This window comes from Thalassophryne amazonica, unplaced genomic scaffold, assembly GCF_902500255.1.
Source record: "Thalassophryne amazonica unplaced genomic scaffold, fThaAma1.1, whole genome shotgun sequence".
Lineage (NCBI taxonomy): Eukaryota > Metazoa > Chordata > Actinopteri > Batrachoidiformes > Batrachoididae > Thalassophryne > Thalassophryne amazonica.
Window position 1 is genome coordinate 712,399 of NW_022986231.1, and position 25,680 is coordinate 738,078.

General features: G+C 39.9%; 1 protein-coding gene across 1 annotated transcript in view; it reads right to left on the minus strand.

Moving 5' to 3' along the window:
• jmjd1cb (jumonji domain containing 1Cb) overlaps positions 1-25,680 on the minus strand; it is a 651,485-nt gene that overhangs the window by 258,368 nt on the left and 367,437 nt on the right. Inside the window, exon 13 of the mRNA XM_034165192.1 lies at positions 8,306-10,739. Coding sequence (XP_034021083.1) covers positions 8,306-10,739 — 2,434 coding nt within the window. The remainder of the gene's footprint in view (positions 1-8,305; positions 10,740-25,680) is intronic.

Below are 25,680 nucleotides of genomic sequence, written 5' to 3' on the forward strand. Positions count from 1 at the left end.
ACAACGCGCAACACAATTCAGGTGCTCCCCTTGTAAAAACGCTGGACGACATAAATATGGTAGATGTTTGGAGAATTCTGAACCCCTCAGTAAAAGATTCCACATTTTACGCTAATCCTCATAACTCTTATTCATGTATCAATCTTTTTTTGTTACCAGCAGAGTTATTAGGACATGTTAATACATGTAATATAGGATCTATTTATTTGAGTGACCTTGCCCCTGTCTATTTAAATGTTAATATATGTGAAACAGCAGCCAAAACAATAAGATGGATATTCCCATCCTACATCCTTAATGATAAGGAATTTAAGAAAAAGATGGAGGAGGAGCTTACTCTATTTTTTGATAAAAATGATAATGAAGACACAAACCCAGAGTTTTTGTGGGAGGCTGCCAAGGCCTATATTCAGGGACTCACCCTTTCATATAGATCACACAAAAAGAGAGAATTATTGAAGAAACAGACGCAACTGGAAAAAGACTTGAAAGTGGTAGAGACAGCCCACAAATCCAATTCGACAAGAGCTAACCTCATTAGGGTACAATCAACAAGAGCAGCCCTTAATTCAGTTCTCAATGAAAAAGCATCCAGATCACTGTTTTATCAAAAACAGCGGTTATACGAGTATGGTAACAAACCCAGCAAAGATTTGGCTCAGATGATCAGTCACAGTGAGATTAACAATGCCATAGGGTCAATCAGAGATGCTAAAGGGACAAGACAGACTGATGGAAACAATATTAGCTGTCTTTACGTCCTCCTATGAGTCCTTATATAAATCTGAAAATAGAAGTGCTAAGGAAGATCTTGATGAGTACTTCTCACAGATTAAACGACCAACATTAACAGATGAACTTAGGTAGACCTATTGACGAAAAGGAAATTTTGAAAGCAATATCACTAATGAACAGCGGAAAAGCTCCGGGCAGGTAAACATTTGTCTTATCTTTAAAAAAGGCAAAGATGTTGAGGACTCGGCGTCTTATAGACCCATCTCCCTCATTAATGTAGATGCAAAAATACTAGCAAAAATACTAAGCTTAAGACTAGAATCTTTTATAAGATTGTTAGTCAAACACGACCAAACAGGCTTAATACAAGGGAGGAGCTCATTTCATAACATACACAGACTACTTAACATCACACAATGGGCTAATAATAAAATATTAGTGGTTTGGTAGTGTCCTTTGACTCTTTTGTTTTATTTATTATAACTTTATTTTTATTGGTTTTTAACAGTGCAAAAAAAAAAAACCCACATAAAAAAAAACAAAAAAAAACAAATGGTTACACACAAACCTGGGCGACACTACATCTTCAGTTTTGCATTATACATTGTCCATTTTTCCATTGTTTTTCCACTTTCACTTCTTGTAATCTCAATCTATGTGTTATCTTTTCCATTAGTTAAATGTCTTTTATCGTTGATGTCCATTGGTCTTTTGTTGGCACAGACGTTGTGCCCCATGTCCTGGTTATACATTTTTTGGCTGCTAATGACATCATTTTAAACAAATGTACATCATTATGTGAAATGGTGTCTTCTGAAAAATTATACAGATACATCAGTTCAGGTGTTAAGGGAACTGTATATCCCAACACTTCACAAAGTACATTACAAACAATTTCCCAAAACATAATAATAATTGGACATTTCCAGAAGATATGAGCATGGTGTACATTTATTCCTCCACATTCCCGCCAACATGTTTGTTGTATTTTCAACAGTTTACTTTTAAGATTGGGTGTAATAAAAAATGAATCAGGTTCTTCCATGGGAACTCCCTCCACGTTCGAGAGCTGGTAGTAGTGTGATGATGCCTCCACATATTTATCCAGTCTTGATCATCAGTTTTTATGTGGAGCTCTTTCTCCCAATTACCTTTAATCTTTTCAGTTGTGTTTTTGTCATGCTCAATTAGAGCTTTATAAATTGTTATTATTTTGATGTTACTGTCTTTATAGGCTTTAGTTATTGTTTGAATTATACCACTCTCTCCTGTGGAAGAGTTCCCCTGTATTTCACTTTTGTAATAATTCCTCATTTGAAGATAGCGGAAGAAATCATGCTTTCCAAGGTGATATTGTTCCTTTAATTTTTCAAAACTCCTCAGCTGCCCATTTTCCTCCAGTACACACCAAGCTGTCATCCCTCTAATTGTCCAGAAGTTATAATTTTGGTCGTATTTTGCTGTCTTAAAATTATTGTCATATGCCACCCATTTTGGCTTTAATTCACTTTTTCCAGTCTTGTACATTTTGAGTATTTTAAACCATAGTGTCAAGGTATGATTTAGTATAGAGTCCAAATTTGATTTTAAGTTTTCATATTCATCTTTATCTCCAACCAAATTTTGTATGGGTTCCTCTAAAGTACCACTCTCAATGTCTTTCCATTTTGCATTATAATAGGGATTACACCAGCAGTATAGATATCTCAACTGGGATGCGTAATAATATTCTTTTAACTTGGGTAGCGACATTCTCCCTTTTTCTTTGGGCAGCTGGAGAATTCCAAATCTCACTCTAGGTCTCTTATTATCCCAAATAAGCCTTGAAATCATTCTATTCCATGTCACAAATTGTGTGTTGGTGAGCCCTACTGGAAATGCTTGAATTAGAAATAAAAACCTGGGCAAAATGTTCATTTTTACACTTCCAATTCTAGAGCTGAAGTCCAGAGGTAGTGTAGACCACCTTTCAATATCATTCTGTATTCTCTCCTGTACCTGTGAAAAGTTTTTTGTATTGATATCTGAAAAATCTGACATTATGTCAACCCCTAAGTATTTAATAGATTGCATTCCCCATTTAAATTTAAATGTTATTTTAATATATCTGCATGGAGTAAAATTGAGTTTTAAAACTTGTGTTTTAGAAATATTTATTTTATAACCAGACAGGTGCTCAAATTGTTTTAACAGTGCCATTAGTTCAGGGAGGGACTTCTCTGGTTGTTCGAGATAAGCAATCACGTCATCTGCAAAAAGTCTGATTTTATGTTCAGCCCCATTATATGACTCCCTTTATTTTGGTGTTTTGTCTCATCACTTGTGCCAAGGGCTCAATAAAAAGAGCAAATAGGGATGGGGAGAGACAGCATTCCTGTCTGGTTGATCTTTCCAATTTAATTTCCCCAGTTAAATTTCCATTTATTTTAATTCTGGCTGTTGGTTGCAAATAAAGTGTTTTAATAATTTTTATAGATTTAGAGTTGAATCCCATTCTCTCCAGCACCAAATATAAAAAATTCCAATTTACGGAGTCAAATGCTTTTTCAGCATCAATACTCAAAAGAACTGTACTTATTTTTTCCCTTTGCGCTCTCTCTATGTAATGTCCTCCTAATGTTATCATGTGTCTGACATCCTTGTACAAATCCTGTCTGGTCTTCATCGATCAAGTCTGATAAAAATGTATTTAGTCTTTTGGATATTATTGATGTATAAATTTTATAGTCTATGTTTAATACCAAGATGGGCCTATAGCTTGCACAGTCTTGTTTGTTCTTGCCTGGTTTTGGGATAATTGATATTATTGCTTCAGACCAAGAAGCTTGCATTTTTATTTTCATTTAAAGTCCAATTCAAGGAGTAATGTAGGATATCTATTAGGTCATTTTTAAATAATTTATACCATTCTGAGGGAAATCTGTCGCTTCCTGGTGTTTTATGGTTTTTCAGGGCGCTTATGGCTTTCAATACTTCTTCCTTTGTAATCTCTGCTCTGAGCACTTTATTCTGGTTCAAACCTATAGATGGAAGATCAATTTGTTGAAGAAAATTTCTCTTTTCTTCTTCACTCCCAGAAGGAGGTTGTGAATATATTTGGCTATAGTAGTTTGTAAATATTCTTTCAATATCATCTGGCTTATAAACTAATTTGTTATCTAGATCCTTGATTTCGTTAATTGTATTTAATGTTTGTTGTTTTCTTATTCTTTTGGCTAATAACTTTGTAGCTCTAGGGCCAATTTCATAGTAACTTTGCTTAAAAAAAAACGTGCTTTTTCTCAATTTCTTCAATTAGTATATTATGAATTTGTTTTTTTTTTATCTTGAATTTGCTGAGCGATTTGTGTCGTTTTTGTTTTTACAAATTGTAGCTTGAGTTCTTTGAGTCTTTCAGAACATTCTTCATAAATTTTAATTTTATTTTTCTTTAACCATGCAGTTTTGGCTATAAGCTTTCCCCGAATTACTACTTTAAGAGCATCCCACAAGACTGTTGGGTCTACCTCTCCATTATTGTTCTCCTCAATGTATTGTTTTATATCCCCTTTTATGTCTTCTACTATTGTTTCATTGTTTAAAATGCCCAAATTCATCTTCCACAATGTCTGTTTTTTCCTGTTAGATATATTAATTTTCATATATAGAGCATTATGATCAGATAGGTCTGCGCTTCCAATCTTACATTCCTCAATCTTGTATATGTCTGATTTGTTGGTAAAAAAAAATAATCTATCCGAGAGTGTATCTTATGTCGAGCAGAGTAATGCGTAGTCTTTCTCAAAGGGGTTCATAGTCCTCCATATATCGGTCAGTCCTAATTCTTCTAAGGATATTTTAACAAATATAGTTAGTCTTTTTACTTACATTGGTGCTAGTTGTGTCGAGCCTGTGATTCAAAACTATGTTCAAGTCACCCGCACAAACCAAAGTTCCTTCTGCTTCAACTGCAATAGCGTTAAACAGAGACTTGAAGAACTGTTTATCACTTTCTGGAGGTGCATAAATATTAACTACTGTAATCGTGTCATCCAGCCTCCCTTTGACGATAATGTGGCGACCTTCTTTTTCCTTTATCTCCTTTTTTAATTCAAACTTTGTAGAGTTGGATATTAAACGAGCTGTAGTATGAATTTCTGAATTCTAATTTTTTTTAAGTTTTTCGTGTTCTTGATCGTTTAAATGTGTCTCCTGCAGTAGAGCAAACTGAATTTTTTCCTTCTTCAATTTTTGTAAAACCTTCCCCCTTTTCATTGGAGTTGTTAGACCATTTACATTCAAAGATATAAACTTTAGCATATGCATATTTGTAGATTTGCTTCAATATGTGTGCCCCCAGGCAGTGTAAAACAAAAGGAACAAACCGAACAAACATATAAACAACCTGAACAAGAAACGTGTGACTTCCACAGTGAGGTATATTCTAAACCTCTCCCACTGTCCCTGTTGGTGGGTGAGCAGGGAGTCCCCACAAAAGGTGGGGGCCTGCTCCTAGACTCACAAGCACATCCTGGGGATGGAATCAAAGGTCTAGCAATGTCCAACATAAAACAACCCAACCCCCGCCCCCCCGTCTGCATTTTTGCTTAATTAGGCCTGTCCCCCCCCCTCACTGTCCACTGCTTAATCATTAATTGTTTACTTACTACTGTATGAGGCGCAAAATGGAAGTCCATAACATAACCTTAATCAATCAAACAGTAGTTATTTTACTACCGCTGGTATTCCCAGAGTCTCTCACGTGTGCGTTGTGCCGTATCTTTGCTGGTTCCCCCGCTGCCGGCGTGCTGCCACTCACTTCCTGCAGATGTCTGCTCTCTTCCTCCGTCTTCACCGCGCGGCATGGGCACGGGGACTCCTCTGGCTCTCATGTCCCGCGCAGCACTCTCAGCGGTGTCAGAGCTCTTAACGCCGTCTTTCCAATGGATCCTAATCCTTGTGAATGGAGTTTGGAAACAAATTCCTCGCTCTTTCAGCACTCTTTTAATATCCAGGTAAGAACGCCTTTTCTGGACAATTTCTGCTGGATAATCGTGGTCAAACTGAATAAGCTGCGACTCGTATTTTCTTTTGCCAGGCCTTTTTCAACAGCATTTCTTTAGTTTCCAACTTCAGAAAATTGGCCACTATATGTCTGGGTCGCTCACCTGGCTTCGGCTTGAATGGGGGGGTTCTGTGAGCGCGTTGTATCTGAAGTTCCACTCCTTTGGGTATTTCCAGTTCTCTTTTGATTAATTGGGTCAAATACGCAGCAACAGAGTCCCCTCACTGTTCTCTGGCAGGTTAAAGATTCGAATATTGCACCTTCTTGATCTGGCCTCAAGATCTGTTACCTTTTCCTGCATCAATCCAGTTTGTTTCTGTAGTTTATGCAGCAAGTCGTCTGCATCTGTATTCCGTTCCTCCGGAGCTGCGATGCATGCTTGTGCCTTGGTCAAACCCACTTTCTGATCTTCCAATGCCTTTTTGTTTTCTTGAAGTTTTCGATCCATATCTTGTCTAAGAGATGTTATTTCTTGCTTTAGCTCGTCTTTCGCCGCAGTGAATTCTGCTTGGAGCTTCATGCCAAGATCTTGAATGTCATTGCTAAGCTTTGCTAGTCCTTCTAGCATTAGCTTTGTCGCGGTTTGGCTTTGCTCTTCGCTTAGCTTTGCTTCGCTAGCCTCGTTAGCTTCACTAGCCACATCCTTGACGGCTTTGTAATCTCTCTCATCTTGTTCAGCAGTGGACAAATCAGAATTGTCCTTCCTTATTCTTTGGCCTTTACGTTTGCCACCTTCACTCATCTTTCTTTTTTTTAATTTTGGATTTGTTTCTAGCTATGTGGAGTTTTAGTTAACCGACTTCAGGAGCTCACAACTACACGTCTTACTCTGCCGCCATCTTCCAGGAAGTCCCTGTCCTTGGACTCTTTAAAAGCATTTGACAGAGTTGACTGGACATATCTATTTCATGTGATGGACAGCTTTCGACTGGAAGGTAAACTTAAAGATTGGGTAAAACTCTCATATTCCTCCCCAAAAGCAGCTGTGATTACTAATTGTTACTGCTCAAATATTTTCCCCCTAGAGCGTGGAACACGGATGCCCTCTAAGCCCCCTCTTGTTTGCCCTGGCCATTGAGCCCTTTGCAGAGATGATTAGAACCATTTTAGACATAAAGGGATTCCCTGTTGCAGATGCAGAGCACAGAATCTCATTATATGCAGATGATGTGTTGCTGTATCTGACCGAAATAAACAGCAGCGTTCCCAAATTGCTTCAATGTCTCAAACAGTTTGGACATATATCTGGGTTTAAGGTGAATCTTTCAAAAACAGAAACAATGCCAATAGGGGGACTGGCAGGCTCACAATGACCCTTGGGCTTTCCCTTTCGTTGGGCACCAAAAGAAATAACCTATCTTGGTATAAAGGTGAGCCCTTGTCTTGAAAAATTGTTTAAACTGAATTTAAACCCAGTATTAATACATATAAAAGAGGACTTGGATAGATGGAAAATGTTACCTGTGTCCTGGCTGGGAAGATTAAGCATACTCAATATGAATGTAATCCCCAAGACAGTGGGCAGACATGACATTTCCCAGGGAGGCTGAGAAGTGTGATTCCTCTATAACTGGAACACACTCTCCAGCCACCTTTTTTTCTAAGATGGGAACTACCACCCCATTTTGCTAATCCAGGGGTACTGTCCCCAACTTCCATACAACATTGTATTTGTGTCAGTTATGACAGCTCTCACAACATCCAGAGACTTCAGTATCTCAGGGTGAATCTTGTCCACTCCCTGCGATTTGCCACACAGGACTTTTTTGAGTTCTGCTAGGGAGATGGCACCAGATCCACCAGAGTTGTCCTTCCCTGCCTCCTCAACGAGTGCTGGGAAAAAGGTACAGGAACATATATGCAGCATACAGATTAGAAGTCCGCAAGTCTCAATAGAAGACACCTCCCAAGATCGTTGTGAACGACAGGGCTAAGGTCTAAGGGCTGTGGGACTTCAAATTCCACACAGAAAAGCAGCTTCTGGCCAACCAACGAGACATAGTGGTGGCGTGCTGTGCAGGACGTACCCCACCTCACACCCTATGACTGTGGGGATAGGCTCCAGCCCCCCCGTAACCCTTGGTTGGAGGAAGTACGTATAGACAATGAATGACTGAACGAATGAATGAATGACTATGCATCACGCAAGTCTAAGTCAAAGGCCAAGTCTACCTAAAAAGACTGATAATGACAGAACAAGATGTAGACGTTGAAAAATTTTAGCAATTATTAGCAGATGTGGTGGCAAGGTGGATTAGTAATTAGTATGTTTGCCTCACAGCATGAAGGTCATGGGATTGCTTCCCACTGGTCTTTTCTATGTGGAGTTTTTCTTTGTTCTCCCCATGTCAACTGGCAACTCCAAACTGACTGTAGCTGTGTGTGCCTGTGTGTTAAAGTGTCTGCCCATCTATATGTGGTCCTGCGGATGAAAATAATCACCAAGTCCTACTCTTACACAAACACACCACCAGTTACAATGCAATGAAAACTAGGATTTGCATCTGTCAATAAGATGAGACTTACTGCTGCTGGACAGTTTGAGTTTGGTCTTTTCACGGGCAGATCTAAAGATACCGTTGGGCTTCACGTCATCTTCCTCCTTCTCAATGTCGGCTTTCCTTTTGGCCATGTCATTCTGTTTCTTCTTGTAGGTTGGTTTTGGCTGACGCTTGGCTCGCCCCTCTGGTTTGCTCTCACTGGTATCCGTGTCATCTCCTCCACTCTCCGAACCAGACTCATATAACCGTTTGCTCCCTCTTCTTAATGCCGGAGCTGCTTTCCTCTCCTCTGCTCCACCTCCTGCTGCTCCTCCTACCTTTTCATCATGCTGTCTGTCTCTGTCACATCCTTTGCAGCCACTGTCCTTGCTAATTTCCACATCACTGGAGGGGGAGACAATGAGATTGACAGTACATGGTTTAATCATCTCTGACATTGCTGTGGTTGTACTGGGACTGGCTGTGCCACTCATAGCAGACAGTGGCTTTTCTGGTTTTGAAATTATGGAGCTGGCGGTAGAAGCTGTGCTCTTGTCCTCCTCTGAGTGTCTCGTTAGCCAAGCTTTTTTCAACTTGTGATAGTTAATGAGCTGGCCACTGTTGATTGAGGCTGATCCAGAAGACTGGACATTCAGAGGCAGGGGACTGCACTTGCCTGGCGTTGTGCTCCTACGTATTGAACTGCTGCTGCTGCTGTCTACTGAGGATGAAGAGGACTGACTGCAGGAAGAGGGCAAGGACGAGTTCTGAGTGAGTGCTTTGTCAACCAAATCTAAAGTAAAGGAGTTTCCAGTAGCAATGGATATAGGAGTGTTGGCACAGTTGCTTCTAGACTGGGCTGCTGCTAATGCAGCTTTGTGCTTCTTAAGGTGAATAAAAGAGGAAGAATATGGCTGGTTAGAGCAAGAGATGGAGCTAGGAGTTGGTGTGAGACTTGGACTAGGGTGTGGTGTCCCTGCTGGGCTAGGGTGAGGCAAAGGTCCCCCTGGAGATTCAGTATGTGAAACCTCCTGGTTCTCTCCTAATCCTGAGTGGCTCAAGGCACTGACACCACCACAGGTTTTATGGGTTGCAATTTCACCATGAGCTGCCACTAAAAAGCCCAACTCAGTGGTGGCTAGCACACTTCTATTCTCTGTGGCACAAACTGGTCCTGAAATTGCATTTGTGTGACTGGTTCTAACAATACCCTCCACAGAAGCCTTTTTATACTTGACACACGCATCATCCAAGTTAGAGTTTGGTTGAATAACCCTCCCAGCACCAGCACTACTACCAGGTTCTCTGATGATCTCCCCCAGTCTTAGGTATTCCTCTTGTGGCTTTGAAGGGTAGAATCTCCCCTCAACCTTACTGTTAGCAGCACCAGGTCTGTAACCAACAACAGGTGACGTGCTGTTAAATTTGACAGATGTGGATGAACGCACAATGACTGATGCCATTGCAGCTTGAGGTTTGCCCCTGGCTACTCCCTTCTCTGCCCTTTCTTGACTTAACTCCCCACCTCTCCAAACTTCTGTTGATGTTGTCATAGTCTCACCCCTGACGTCTGAGGCAGTAGAAGGAGTGCTGGTGGCAGTTAAATTACCTTTGACCTCCCTGAGTTCTGGCAGTAGTGTGGGTGGTTTCTGTTGCTCCACTGATACTTTGCTACCAGCTGATACCAAGCTAACTGGCTGGATAGGCGTAAGGGTTGGCGGAGACAGACGACCACTACAGCCTGCTCTCTCCCTTTCTCGCTCTGCGGCCTCTTTGCGCTCCAGCGTGTGTTGTGTGGGTGGGTGGAAGACTGGTGCCCGGTGAAGCGATGGCATTCCCCTGAGCTGGTGCTGTGGTTGATGATGGTGGGGATGGTGGTGGTTAAGGGCTGAAGAGATGGTGGCAGGGCTCCGCCGTTCCAGCCTTTCCATGCTTGTGCGCTGGTGATGTTGGACTCGGGCCCCTTGATGGCTAAACTGCTCAGTAATTTTCCCAGCTAAACCTTCACCACCATCTGGCTGGTGCTTTATCAGAGGAGGAGGCTTAGAGAGGGAGGCTGTGGATTTGGAGCCGTAGCTGCCCAGGGAAAGGGCTCCCTGGTTCAGAACAGCAGTCCCAACACTGGTTACAACCCCTGGAGTGCCAACAGATAATCTGCCATAATAACAGCAGAGGTCCTTGGAAGGGTAAAGCCTCGGAGGTTCATTCACCACATTATTAGACAACGTGGTGAAATAGTTTGTGGTTTCTGATTGGATGACATGGGGATGTGTGTGGACAGGTTTAGGGCTAGAAGTAGTGAGAGCTGGTGTTCGAGGAGGAAAGGTGGGCTCTCTGCCTCTCTCTCGATCCCTATCCAGCCCTTGTTCACTGGTGCGCTGGATCTTGGCAGTGAAGGGTGCGACCTCAATGCTCTCTTGGAGGATTCGTCGATTCTCCTCCTTGTACTTATTAGCATGGTCTGTGGCCTTCACTGCTTCCTGTTAAAGACAACACACATACTGTTACCAAGTGGTTTTCATTTTCAAAAAAAAAAATTTGTGTGCTGCTGAAATTTTCACTCCCACTGCCATCTCACACAAGCCTGGTAAAACTGTGGCCTTGATGTAATCACTTTTCTTGACTGATGGACTGCAAATGGACTGCATTTATATAGCACTTTTCCATCTGCATTCGATGCTCAAAGCGCTTTACACATCAATGTCAGTGTCTTTATTTGTCTCCCTAAGGAGAAATTTGCCTTGAACAGAGGAGTCTGCTACACAACAACACATCCGACACATATAGTGGGGAAAATAAGTATTTGACCCCCTGTCAGTTTTGCACGTTTTCCCACCTACAAAAAATGGAGAGGTCTGTAATTTTTTATCGTAGGTACACTTATTTTATTGCATAAAATAAGTATTTGACCCCCTACTAACCAGTAAGAATTCTGGCTCTCACAGACCTGTTAATTTTTCTTTAAGAAGCCCTCTTATTCTGCACTCTTTACCTGTATTAACTGCACCTGTTTGAACTTGTTACCTGTATAAAAGACACCTGTTCACAATCAATCACACTCCAACCTGTCCACCATAGCCAAGAGCAAAGAGCTGTCTAAGGACACCAGGGACAAAACTGTAGACCTGCACAAGGCTGGGATGGACTACAGGACAACAGGCAAGCAGCTTGGTAGAAGACAACAACTGCTATGATTATTTATTAGAAAGTAGAAGAAAGACAAGATGACTGTCAATCTCCCTCGGTCTGGGATTCCATGCAAGATCTCACTTTGTGGGGTAAGGATGATTCTGAGAAAGCTCAGAACTACAGAAGGAAGACCTGGTCAAAGAGAGCTGGGACCACAGTCACAAAGATTACTTTAGTAACACATGATGCTGTTATGGTTTGAAATCCTGCAGGGCAGCAAGGTCCCCCTGCTCAAACCAGCACATGCCCAGGCCAGTTTGAAGTTCACCACTGACCATCTGGATGATCCAGAGGAGGCATGGGAGAACTTCATGTGGTCAGATGAGACCAAAATAGAGCTTTTTGGAATCAACTCCACTTACCATGTTTAGAGGATGAGAACAACCCCAAGAAAACCATCCCAACCGTGAAGCATGGGGGTGAAAACATCATACTCCGGGGGTGCTCTTCTGCAAAGGGGACAGGACGACTGCACCGTATTGAAGGGAGGGTGGATGAGGTCATGTATTGCGAGATTTTTGGCAAACAACCTCCTTCCCTCAGTAAGAGCATTGAAGAAGGGTCATAGCTGGGTCTTCCAGCATGACAATGACCCTAAACACACAGCCAGGGCAACTAAGGAGGGGCTCCGTAAGAAGCATTTCAAGGTCCTGGAGTGGCCTGGCCAGTCTCCAGACCTGAACTCAATAGAAAATCTTTGGAGGGAACTGAAACTCCAAACCTGAAAGATGTGGAGAAGATCTGTATGGAGGAGTGGACCAAAATCCCTGCTGCAGTGTGTGCAAACCTGGTCAAGAACTACAGGAAACGCCTGACGTCTGTAATGGCAGACAAATGTTTCTGTACCAATTGTTAAGCTCTGTTTTTCTAGGGGGTCAAATACTTATTTTATGTAATAAAATGCAAATTAATTATTTAAAAATCATACAATGTGATTTTCTGGATTTTTTTTAGATTCTGTCTCTCACAGTTGAAGTGTACCTACGATAAAAATTACAGACCTCTCCATTCTTTGTAGGTAGGAAAACCTGTAAAACTGACAGGGGGTCAAATACTTATTTTCCCCACTGTACCACCCATGTAGCAAAAACAACCACATAGTAGATCAAAGTTAAAATATAAATACATAATCAATAGAAAGCATATTCAAATCTTAGTGCAAATTCTGCAATACATAACCTTATACTAGCTTCCCTGAGCTGTCTGCTCATTTATGAGCTTCACTGAAAATAGAATAAATAAATGTTTATATTGTTTATATTTACAAAGAGGAACCCTGTACCTCCTTCCTGAGTTAAGTAAAGTATATTCAGAGTGCAGTACATGAGAAGCATCTGTTAAGATATTGTCTGCACATCTGAGAATTGCCTGTTCAACAGCAGTACCACCATACCAATTATTGTGCCAGCTAGTTTAATCAGATTTAGTGTTTGAGTTTTTAATTTAACTGTTAAATTACAAACCAGCTAGTAATACCATACCGTAACACAGACTCAATAGTTGCTCTGTAGAAAATCAATATAATATTCCTACATTCACCAAACAATAGGAGTCAATGGAGAAAATGTGTGTGCTGGTGGATTCGGGCACAAACGCTTGACATTTCCGTGTGCCACGTTAAGTTGTCGTCAATGTAAACTCCATCCATCCATCCATCCATTCATCCATCCATTTTCTTCCGCTTCATCCGAGGTCGGGTCGCGGGTAAGCCCCAGATATTTATATGAATCCACCTGCTCAATTTTACGTCCATGTATGGCAACCACACTACGGTCCCCAAAAGACCTGGGGTCCACCAACATCTCCAATGTTTTATTAGTATTAATCTGCAGTTGGTGGGCATCACACCAGTTCACAAACCTGTCCACTCCAGATTTGTGACTACTTGAATTGGTACTAGTGTTTAGCAGACTAAGTATTACAGTATCATCTGAAAATTTTACAACATGCTGGTTTGGCTGAAAGCTGATGCAGTCATTGGTATACAATGTGAATAGAAATGGTGAACTATAAGAGGTTGTTCAACTTAGCCACTGAATGTCATGGTTGTTTAATTTGCGCAGGAGATTTCCATGTTTTACTGAATCCCAAAAGGGACACAAGCAATATAAGAAGGAAATCTACTACTCTGGAGAAACGAATAAAAAAAAATGCTTTCAGATTTGGGCCTTGTTGATGTATGGCATTCTATGCATGGTCAGACCTCCGGGTTCACTTTTTACTCGTCTCGCCATTGTGTGCACTCAAGAATAGATTATTGCTTTATGTACAGTAAGGATTTAAATAGAATTACAGATTGCAGAATTGGCCAAAGAGATATTTCTGACCACTCAGGGTTATATCTAACAATACACCTTGATGTTAGACAGAGAAAGACATTATGGAGACTGAATACTGGCATGTTAAATAAAGGCAATGTCAACAGACTTGGTTTTGTACTTACAGGATAATGATAATGGGGAGACAAGCCCCAGTATTGTATGGGACGCAGCTAAGGCTGTTCTCAGGGGGAAAATAATAGCAAAAACAGCAATGCTAAAAAAACAGAAATCTCAAAAACTTACACATTTACAGGAGGAATTAAAGATATTGGAACAAAAACAGTTGACTGACAAAAGTCATAATTTAATACAACAAGTAAGATGGTCCAAACAAGAAATAGATAAGATATTAAGTGAAGAGGTGGAGAAAAATATACGCTTCATGAAACAGAGATACTACGAAACTGGCCTGAAAGTATCAAAATTATTAGCGTGGTGCCTAAAAAAGCAGCAGGCAGAGAATACAATCCACAAAATCAAAGACCCAATAAGTCATAGAATGGTAACTGATATGGATGATATTCAAAAAGCATTGGAGAACTATTATAAATCATTATACAGTCAATCTGGTACAGTCGATGAAAAGAATATCTCAAATTTTCTGTGTTCACTAGATCTTCCTTCCCTGGGCAGAGATGCAAATAAAAAGTTGACATCTCCTGTAACACGAATGGAAAGAGACAAAGCCATATCTTCCCTGAACTAAAATAAAAGCATGGGGACAGACGGATTCCCACCCGAGTGGTACAAGAAAATGAAAGAAGAACTTGTCCCCTTACTAGAAAGAAGCTTTAACTTTATTCTCAAAGGAGGTCCTATCCCTCCCTCATGGAATGAAGCCTTTGTATCTGTGATCCCCAAAGATGGAAAGGAAAAAACAGAATGTAAATTCGACAGACAAATTAGTGTTTTAAATACAGATTATACAATTTATATGTCTATTTTAATTAAGAGAATGGATGCAGTGATGTCATCACTTATAGAAGCTCAAACCGGCTTTCTGAAAAATAGGCAAACCCATGACAATGTAAGAAGAGTGCTCCATATTATTGAACAGATAAACAATAGGAAGCTAAATTTAGTTATCAGTCTCGATGCTGAAATGGCATTCGATTCAGTCTGGTGGGATTTTCTCTATCTAGTCATGAAAAGGTTCGGATTCTGTGATGATTTCATAAAATGTATTCAAGCTCTCTACTCCTCACCTAGTGCTAGAATTAAGATCAATGGAAGCCTCTCTAACTCCATTCAGCTGCAGCGTGGATGCAGACAAGGCTGCCCTGGAAGCCCAAATTTATTTAATTTATTTATTTATTGAACCCTTAGCCCAAGCAATACGACAGGAAAGTAGGTTAAGCGGCATCTCGATAGGTGGAGAGGAATACAAAGTGTGCTTATACGCAGATGATGTCTTATTAACAATCACTGAACCTGACACTGGTTTACCAGTGCTGCTAGAACTACTACAGCAATACAGTTCATATTCTGGATGTTTTAAACTTACATAAAACCCAAATCATGACATTTAATTTCCAACCTTGACATGAGCTTAAATCCAAATTCAATGTGAATTGGGATGCAGATCATATTAAATACTTAGGAGTTTATTTACCCAAAGACCAATCACAATTGTTTGACAGAAATTACAACCGTACAAACTGAGATATCTATGGTGATCTTGATCGCTGGATCCTGCTACCCCTTGATCTCAGAGGCAGAATACATGCAATTAAGATGAACGTTCTCCCAAAATTGCTATATCTTTTTTTTTTTTTATCTTTGCCAGTTTATGTACCCGATAAACAGTTCAGAGAGTAGAATAAACAAATCTCAAGGTTTATCTGGCTTAAAAAAAGGCCAAGGGTTAGACTGTCAACCCTACAACTGCCAAGGGACAAGGGGGGCGCAGGCTCTGCCTTTATTACGGGACTATTACATATCAGCCCAGTTGCGACCTTTGGTCTACTGGTGTAATCCATCATATTATGCAAAATGGAAAACTATCGAGATGTCGCTATCCGAGGTCCCAATTCAATCAAGGCTTGGTCATATTACACTTGAGATTGATCAGTATTTGACAGGTAGTCAGTTGTTAAATTTATCACTTAAAATTTGGAAGTCAGTAGTGAGAAAAAACAGCTAGAGAAAGAGGTTAAATTCCTCAGATGGCCAGCATATGACTCAGACTTTCTACCCGCTTCACAAGACTAGATTCAAACACCATCTGGTCTTACTGCTGTATGTACTACATATGAAAGGTCCAACCTTATGTCATTTGATGTTAGATGTAAGAGATTTGATTTGGAGAAACAAGATTTTTTCAGATATTTACAGCTCCGTAATTATATAAAAACAGAGTTACAGATTTGTAAAATTGACGCCTTGTCAACATTGGTCAGTATTTTTACTAATGCCTATAATTCGATAAGTGTAAAAGGTTTAATTTGCAAATTATACCATAGTTTGGCTGCATTAAAAACAGACTCAACAACTTACATAAAGCAAAAATGGGAAAGGGAAATGAATGTTAGTATTTCAGAAGACATGTGGACAAGGATATGGGAAACACAATCCTCAACTACAAACTCCAATGCCTGGAGAGATTTCTGTTGGAAAAATTTGATCCGTTTTTTCATAACACCAAAACAAAAGTCGAAATACAGCATGGCTCCTGCCAACTGCTGGAGAGACTGTGGAGAGATCTCAGCAGACCATGGCCACATCTTCTGGTCCTGCCCACTCATTCATTCTTTTTGGACAGAGGTGGCAGAAATAATCTCAAAGGTAATGGGCTTCGACCTTGACTACTCCCCCACAATGATGTACTTTGGTTATTCCTCCAAAAAGATATCTTCAGATGATGCCTATCTCTTGAAGATATTACTGGCTTCAGCCAAAAAGTCAATTACAAAATGTTGGCTACAGAAGCAGCCACCCAACAGGAATCTACTTTTTTCCGTGGTCGAAAATATTAAACTCATGGAACGCATGACCTACTCACTAAGACTTCAGGAGGATCTAGGGAAGAAGCGATGGGAAAAATGGTTGGACTTCACTAGAAATGACAGTGCTCAGTAATTAGCAACAAGTATGACATTTATGAAAAACAGTCAATGCTTATTATTTTCCTTTACCATCCCTTGACCTCGAATGTTGTTCTTTTTTTTTCTAATGTTATAAAATGTTAAAATGTTACAAATAAAAAGTTTCAAAAGAAATGGTGAACTAACACAGCCCTGATGGACTCCAGTGCTGCTTAATGCAATATCAGAGCAGACAGAATTGACCTTCACCTGCTGTGACCTGGTTGACAAAAAGGAGTTTTACCACTTACTTAAGAAAGGGTTCACGTTGAGCTAAGTCATTTTTTTGAAAAAGCATATGTGACCGGATATAGTTAAAAGCAGAACTAAAATCAATAAAAACTCATTTGGCATATGCAGAGCCTCTCAAGATGCTTTAAAACCAAGTTCATTATACTGTAGTTAAAATGCCATCACTCGTACTCCGCTTTCTTTGTACACAAACTGATACTGATCCAAGTGTGGCTGTACCTGTGTAGTAAGCTCCTGACTAACAGTTTCTCAGCGGCCATCAATGCCTCACTTTCACCCCAATGTCAAGGTGCTGCCATGCAAGGTGCTCACTACACATCAGGAACAAATAGGGGATTAAGCACCTTGCTCAAGGGCCCTTAGTGATTTTCTGGTCAGGCTGGGATTTGACCCGAGGATCCTATGGTCTCAAGCATGACTTAACCACTAGACTATCACCTCCCCTGATGAAATGATTTTGTGGGAGTGCTTTTCATTAGATATTTTTGTTTATTTCCTCATTAAAGCCCATCTAAACATTACTTTCTGGAGAAGCCAAAACATGTAAGTTTTAATCATAATATTATAGTCTTGTGCTACACATTATTTAACCAGTAGATGTAAGGATGATGATGACCAGCTGTGTTGACACCTAATGTAGCCAGAAGAAGACATGCCATATGCCATGTTCATGACATGTCGTAACATAAAAAATTATGAGCTCCAACACTGAAGAAAAATATGAACTGATCTTCAGGTGGGGTTGGATTGTCTAACTTGTTTTGTTTTTTTTAATTCAGTGCTCCGATTTATTCAACTTTACAACTCAAGAACTGCAATCATCTGTAATATTACAAATAACATTTAATGCTTTTAACAAGTTGTTTATTTTGTCTCTGACATGTTGCATTATTTGTATATTTGTTAAGTTGCCAGTGTTATAATTTTTGCAAAACAAACAGTTTATCTCCTCATATAAGCCCTCTGACAGTTTCTTCTCTCTATGGCCAGCTTTCATTTTATTTTTTATTTATTTATTTTTTACAAACAACCGAAGTTCGGCACTTTACTTAAAAAGTAATTAGTTATAGTTCCTAATTACTTCTCCCAAGAAGTACCTGAGTTGGTAACTGAGTTACAGCATTATAAAAGTTTCTGGGGAAAGTCACTATTGCATTACTTTTTAAAAAAATGTCCATGTGCCAATGAATTTGGATCCCCCCTCCCATTTTTAATGTAACTTTAAATTCAACTGCATGTTCAATTATTTATAATAAAACGGAATATTAAATATGGTTAATGAATGAAATGGACACTTAATAGAATAAATTATTAACAGTAAACATTGTACATTGTACTACACTATTTTAATGTTGCTGTGAGATGAGACACCCATCAAATTTAATATGTTCATGTAGATATTATCATTACTATGTTTATATAGCAGAACAATCAAACATAATGGATATTTAAAAAAATATTTTTTTTATATTTATTGTACTGTGACCCGGATCCACTAGACCATCACCTCCCCTGATGAAATGATTTTGTGGGAGTGCTTTTCATTAGATATTTTTGTTTATTTCCTCATTAAAGCCCATCTAAACATTACTTTCTGGAGAAGCCAAAACATGTAAGTTTTAATCATAATATTATAGTCTTGTGCTACACATTATTTAACCAGTAGATGTAAGGATGATGATGACCAGCTGTGTTGACACCTAATGTAGCCAGAAGAAGACATGCCATATGCCATGTTCATGACATGTCGTAACGTAAAAAATTATGAGCTCCAACACTGAAGAAAAATATGAACTGATCTTCAGGTGGGGCTGGATTGTCTAAATTGTTTTTTTTTTTTTTGTTTTTTTTTTAATTCAGTGCTCCGATTTATTCAACTTTACAACTCAAGAACTGCAATCATCTGTAATATTACAAATAACATTTAATGCTTTTAACAAGTTGTTTATTTTGTCTCTGACATGTTGCATTATTTGTATATTTGTGAAGTTGCCAGTGTTATAAGTTTTGCAAAACAAACAGTTTATCTCCTCATATAAGCCCTCTCACAGTTTCTTCTCTCTATGGCCAGCTTTCATTTTATTTTTTATTTATTTATTTTTTACAAACAACCGAAGTTCGGCACTTTACTTAAAAAGTAATTAGTTATAGTTCCTAATTACTTCTCCCAAGAAGTACCTGAGTTGGTAACTGAGTTACAGCATTATAAAAGTTACTGGGGAAAGTCACTATTGCATTACTTTTTAAAAAAATGTCCATGTGCCAATGAATTTGGATCTCCCCCTCCCATTTTTAATGTAACTTTAAATTCAACTGTATGTTCAATTATTTAAAATAAAACGGAATATTAAATATGGTTAATGAATGAAATGGACACTTAATAGAATAAATTATTAACAGTAAACATTGTACTACACTATTTTAATGTTGCTGTGAGATGAGACACCCATCAAATTTAATATGTTCATGTAGATATTATCATTACTATGTTTATATAGCAGAACAATCAAACATAATGGATATTTTAAAAAAATATTTTTTTTATATTTATTGTACTGTGACCCGGATCCAGAAAAGCGGCTGAAAATAAATGAATGAATGAATGATATTTATTGCACCTCAACAGACCATCAAATACATCTACAATTAAATGCTACTTGTTCACATCTACATTCTTGCTTTTTGTCTCAGTGAGAGGAAAAGAATGCCTGTAGTTCCAGTTTGAAAACACAATGCTGCAATCTGTATCATTTGTGTGTGAGCGAGTGCGTGTGGGTTTGTATTTGCAGTGGTGGGCCATCAGGGCCAGCAGGGCCTTCTTTCCTAACCCTGGAAAATGAAAAAAAGAAAAAGTGTAAAATACGAGGTCTATTAGAAAAGTATCCAACCTTATTTAAAAAAAACAAAAAAACATATGGATTTGAATCACGTGTGCTTGTGTGAGCCAACCTTGAACCTTCATGTGCATGCGTGATTTTTTTCACGCCTGTCGGTTGCGTCATGCGCCTGTGAACAGGCTTTGAGTGAGGAGTGGTCCACCCCCCTCGGCGGATTTTCATTGTCAGGGACATGGCTGAGACTGCTGCTTTGCTTGATCAAATTTTTTTTAGAAATTGTGAGGCACATCCATGTGGACACCATTCGAGAAATTCAGGTGGTTTTTGGTGAAAATTTTATGGGCTTCAAAGACATTAAGGGATGTTACTGTCGCTTTAAGGACGGCCCACAGCAGCTAGAATACTTTTCTAATAGACCTCGTCTCTTCACAAACTATTTAGTTTGTAATTTATTTGTGTAATCTACAACTGAGATGCTTACATTGGTATTTGCAGCTGGATGAACAGAGGAAACGGGAGACGAGCTTTCACAATGAGAGGGTCCAGAAGAACTGCTACATCTTGAATTGTCTTATTGACTGTGTCATCTTTTTGAGACAACAAGAACTGTCTTTCTGGGGACACAATGAATCCATCCATCCATCCATTTTCTTCCGCTTTATCCGGAGTTGGGTCGCGGGGGCAGCAGCTCAAGCAAAGCTGCCCAGACCTCCCGATCCACACACACCTCCCCCAGCTCCTCCGGGGGAATCCCAAGGCGTTCCCAAGCCAGCCGAGAGATGTAATCTCTCCAGCATGTCCTGGGTCTTCCCTGGGGCCTCCTCCCAATGGGACGTGCCCGGAACACCTCTCCAGCGAGGCGTCCAGGGGCATCTGGAAAAGATGCCCGAGCCACGTCAACTGACTCCTTTCGATGTGGAGGAGCAGGGACTCGGCTCCGAGCTCCTCCCGAGTGACAATGAATCCAGAGATTCCCTAAACTGTGGGTATTATTTGGAATTATTGACACTGCTGGCAGACCATGATAGCAACTTGCGACATCATCTTGACACAGCCACTGTTTTTACAGGCACGTCGGGGAAAATCCTGAATGACCTTATCAGTGCAGTGACCGAGGTGCTGAATCAACACCACCGAAGAGATTAAACAGACAAAGACTTTTGCAGTTATGACTGATGAAACGACTGGTTTGTTCTCAGGTAAGTGACTGAAATGGGAGTGAAAGCAAGATTTCTCAAATTTAAGGACGTTACTGAGAAGAAACGAGCACAGGATCCAGCAGGACTCCTTGATTTACTGGACAACTACAACTGCAAAGCAAATTTAGTGGCTCAATGTTACGATGGAGCAGCTGTGATGGTGTTGGGGCTAAATAGAGAGCAGGCATGCGTAAAAGACGCACTTCCCCAGACTCTCTTCGTGCACTGTTATGCGTACACTTTAAATCTGGTCATGTCCCAGGGAGCAGATCAGAAAATGCAAAATATTTTTTGCAATTCTCATTGGAATTTCAGTGTTCTTTACACACACTCCAAAATGCACTAAACTACTAGATGAATTTTGCCAAAGACGGCTGCCGCGCGTGGCACAGGTGAGGTGGAACTTCAGCAGCAGGCTGGTGTGTCCACAATAAGAGAGCAGAGCTCGCTGATCTTTTTCAGCACATCTATGATCACACTGAGGATTTTGATCAGGAAACAGTTCACCGTGCGTCAGGACACTTGGCACAGTTAAAAGGTTTTGAGTTTTATTTTTTCTTTTTGCCTTCATCAGCATTTTTGACATCGCAGACATGTTTGGCATTTTACAAAACAAACTTTGGACGTTCAGGTCAGTATTACCAGAACTGATGAATTTTGCCAAAGTGTTGAGAGAGAGAAAGCAAAATTCAGCGACATTTTTGAGGAGACCACGCGTGCCGCAGGTGCGCTGAGCGCGCCCTGTGGAAAGCCTGAGGAGCGGGCGCACTACAAACACCTTCACTTGTCATGATTGATAACATTCTCACACAAATAGGAGCAGATTTGAAGATCACAGTAAAATGAGGTTTGCTGGACTTTTGGATGCAGAGCGTTTTAACGCATTTAAGCAGACATTTCCCGAGGCAGAGCTACAGAGTCTGACAGACAGTTATGATCCTTATTTTGATATGAATAGACTGAAAGCTGAGCTCAAAGTCATGTACAACATGTCAAACCTTCACAGCAGAAGTATCAGCGATTTCCTGGCTTTTCTGAAGAGGACAGGCCTCTCTTCTTTGGCATCTCTGTCAATTGAGAAGGAACTCCTCAGTCAGCTGACGCAGTTATTGAACACTTCATAAAAAAGGACAGACGCATGGATTTTATTTACAAGTAATGGGTGACTGTTACTTTTCTATTACATTATCATAGACTACAAAGAGCACTTATTCTTTTAATTGTTCAAATGTGCTCTTTGAGCAGACTGACTGACATTGAGCTTAACTGGGGTGCATGGAAAAGTTTTGCTGCACTGTATTCGTGGCTGTTCAATTAGGTGCGCAGTGACTCATGTATTTTGGCAAATTGTGCATTGATATATTGATTAATACGAACTGATTGATGTAACTGATAATTGATATAATTGATAATTAATCATTAATAATATATTAATAATAATAAATAATATAAATAATTGATATAATTGATAACTCGTAATTGATTGATATACTCATTGGATGCACTGTTGCTTTACTTGGCGTATTTATTTATTTACATAATGTTGGATGCCTGTGGCATGGTGTGAAGCGTGGCTGTTGCGTTGTCATGCACAATGTGCATTTTCTTTACATAGGCGTCTACTGAAGGCCCTGACTGAAACCTCACGGCACGCCACTGTGTGTTTGTCTGCGAAGTCCCGCCCACAATCTGCCTCTGGTTGGCTTACCATAGAATTTTACTCTTCTGTAGCCAATCACCACCACTTATGTGGTTGTCCCACCTCTCCCTCCCCCCTCGCAAAAGCAAAGTAAAGAAAATTCTGCATATTGAAGAAGACTTGAAGATGTAATTGCTGACAAGGTGCATCAACAAAGTATTGAGCAGGTTGTGAATACGTATGTACATGTGATTTCTTAGTTTTTAATAAATTTGCAAAAATTAAAAAAATAACTTTTTTCACGTTGTCATTATGGAATGTTGTGAGTAGAATTTTGAAGAAAAAAATAATTTAATCCATTTTGGAGTAAGGCTGTAACATAAAACGTGGAACAAGTGAAGCACTGTGAATATTTTCCGGATGTACTGTATAGTACCGCAACATATTTTCCTGTCAGTAATGACAAAGGCGTTGTAAGAATGGAAAAAAACAACGGTATTATTAAGGCCGTTTATTTTAACGGTGCAATTCCCATAAGTGCTAATAATAAGGCTGCACCGCAGTTGGCTGTTTCCAGTGGTGAGCACAGTTCCACTAACTGCTAATTAGCAAATTTTGTTTCGCTAACTTTCAGTCCCCTGACATTTTTTTTGTTGGCATTGTGAGTAAATTGTTTTTTTAAATGTCTACATAATCATGTGTCACCACTGTTCTCTGGTTTGGCTGTCAGACGTCAAGCCTCTCTCAGACCAAACACCAGAGCCTCTGTGAGTGGGGACTGTGTGGTTCCAAAGCACAGAACATCTTTTGGACAGTCCAGCTTCTCCTCTGCTGGAGCGCGACTGTGGAACTCAGTCCCCACACATTTAAAACTGCAGACTGATATGACCACCTTTTATAGGTGTGTGAAACTGTGGCTAAAATCAGGACAGAACTGTGCATGTGATGTATAAAATGAAATGTATTGTATATAGTAGATGCAACTGTGTAAATTTTGTATTGTGTTAATTCTAAAAGCCCTCTATGGACAGGTGTTGAAAATGAGCATATTTTGCTATAACACTTAAAACATTAGGGTGAGGAGCTCGGCCACTCGGGAGGAGCTCGGAGTGGAGCCGCTGCTCCTCCACGTCGAAAGGAGTCAGTTGAGGTGGCTCTGGCATCTTTTCCGGATGCCCCCTGGATGCCTCGCTGGAGAGGTGTTCCGGCACGTCCCACTGGAGGAGGCCCCGGGGACGACCCAGGACACGCTGGAGGGACTACATCTCTCGGCTAGCTTGGGAACGCCTTGGGGTTCCCCCGGAGGAGCTGGAGGAGGTGTGTGTGGATCGGGAGGTCTGGCGGCTGTGCTTGAGCTGCTGCCCCCGCGACCCGACTCCGGATAAAGCAGAAGAAATGGATGGATGGATGGACTTAAAACATTGCATCTGGTTTGTCCAATGTGAATGTTATGTCCATATTAAATAAATAAATAAATAAAGCTTAGCAGTCAGAAACATCTGTAAAACCTAAAATCTTACATGTTAATTCCTGTTATGTGTTTTGCAATAAACAGACCGCAGTGAGAAGCTCAGTCCTTCCTAAGTAGAAGGGGGTGGACTGGTTGCCAGCTGCTATTGCAAAGAAGAAATAAAAAATGTCATTTACTTTCAACATGCCAATACAAAGCAGTGGGCAGGAGACATGAAGCTCAAAGCCCCTTTCACTCATGGTTTCATTTAAAACCAACTAATTTTGGACAGTTTATCGAAATTAATGACGACTGTCATTTTTACAAAGTGAAAACATGATACTGCACATCTTTTTTAAAGTAATGCACAAATTCCTGAAGATTTGAGCATTAAGTAGACATGTGCCAAAAGGCATTATGGGAAAATTCAAATGATTTACTCTCATCACTCCCCCGCCTTCAACTGCCGAGAACACTGCCATCTCTCTCTCTCTCTCTCTCTTAATCTCTGTCTTTGATCTGTGTGAGACAATTACTGTAAAGTTTGAAGTATTTACAATGAACTTTTCTTTAAATCACCACTTTCACAACCATTTGTTTGTCTTCAAACAAGTCAGGAGACAGACAGATGGACATTAAAAGTCACACAATATGTTCTTATCCGAGGCCACCAAATATGGCCATTGGGTACTGAGAAGACTTTGCATCCATCAGCCCGACTGTCTGTCCTCAGCGTAAGTCCAGTCCTGTTACTGCCAGAGTCTTCAAATTCATAGGGACATTCTTGGGACACAGACCTTGGACAAGTTCAGAGATGGCTAAGCTTGACTTTTAATAGGTTAAAAAGTCACCTTCAGTTTCAAACTGTTCCTTTTTTTTTTGAGTGGCAGAAGTGACAGCCAATCAGAGTAGAGCAGCACCGTGACGTCAATGCCTGCTCTCTGTAAAAATGCTTCATTTATGTGTTTATATAACATTTCTCATATAGTCTGTAAAAGTTAGCGAGAAATAAAAAATTCCAAAACTGAAAAGCTGTTTTTGGAACATGATAACACCTCTGATGTCATTTACAAGACATTTTGCAGACGTTAGCTTGATGACGTAACAGGCAATCTGCAAACTGTTTTGTTTGTGTGTTTATATAATATGTTTCTCATATATCCTGTAAAAGCGAGTGAGAAATAAACACTTCGAAATCTGAGAACGCTGTTTTTGTAACCTGATAACACATCTGGAGTGATTTACAATATATTTCACGGACATCAGCATGCACACCAACTCAAAGCTAACTTCTGCTCTTGTCAAAAGCTCATAAACATAAATATTGCTTATGACTGATTGATTATTGAACATGTAGAAATTGTAAGTAAGACAACAGGATCTTAATAATTCATGTAATTAACAATAAATGTACAACCCCTGGCAAAAATTATGGAATCACCGGCCTCGGA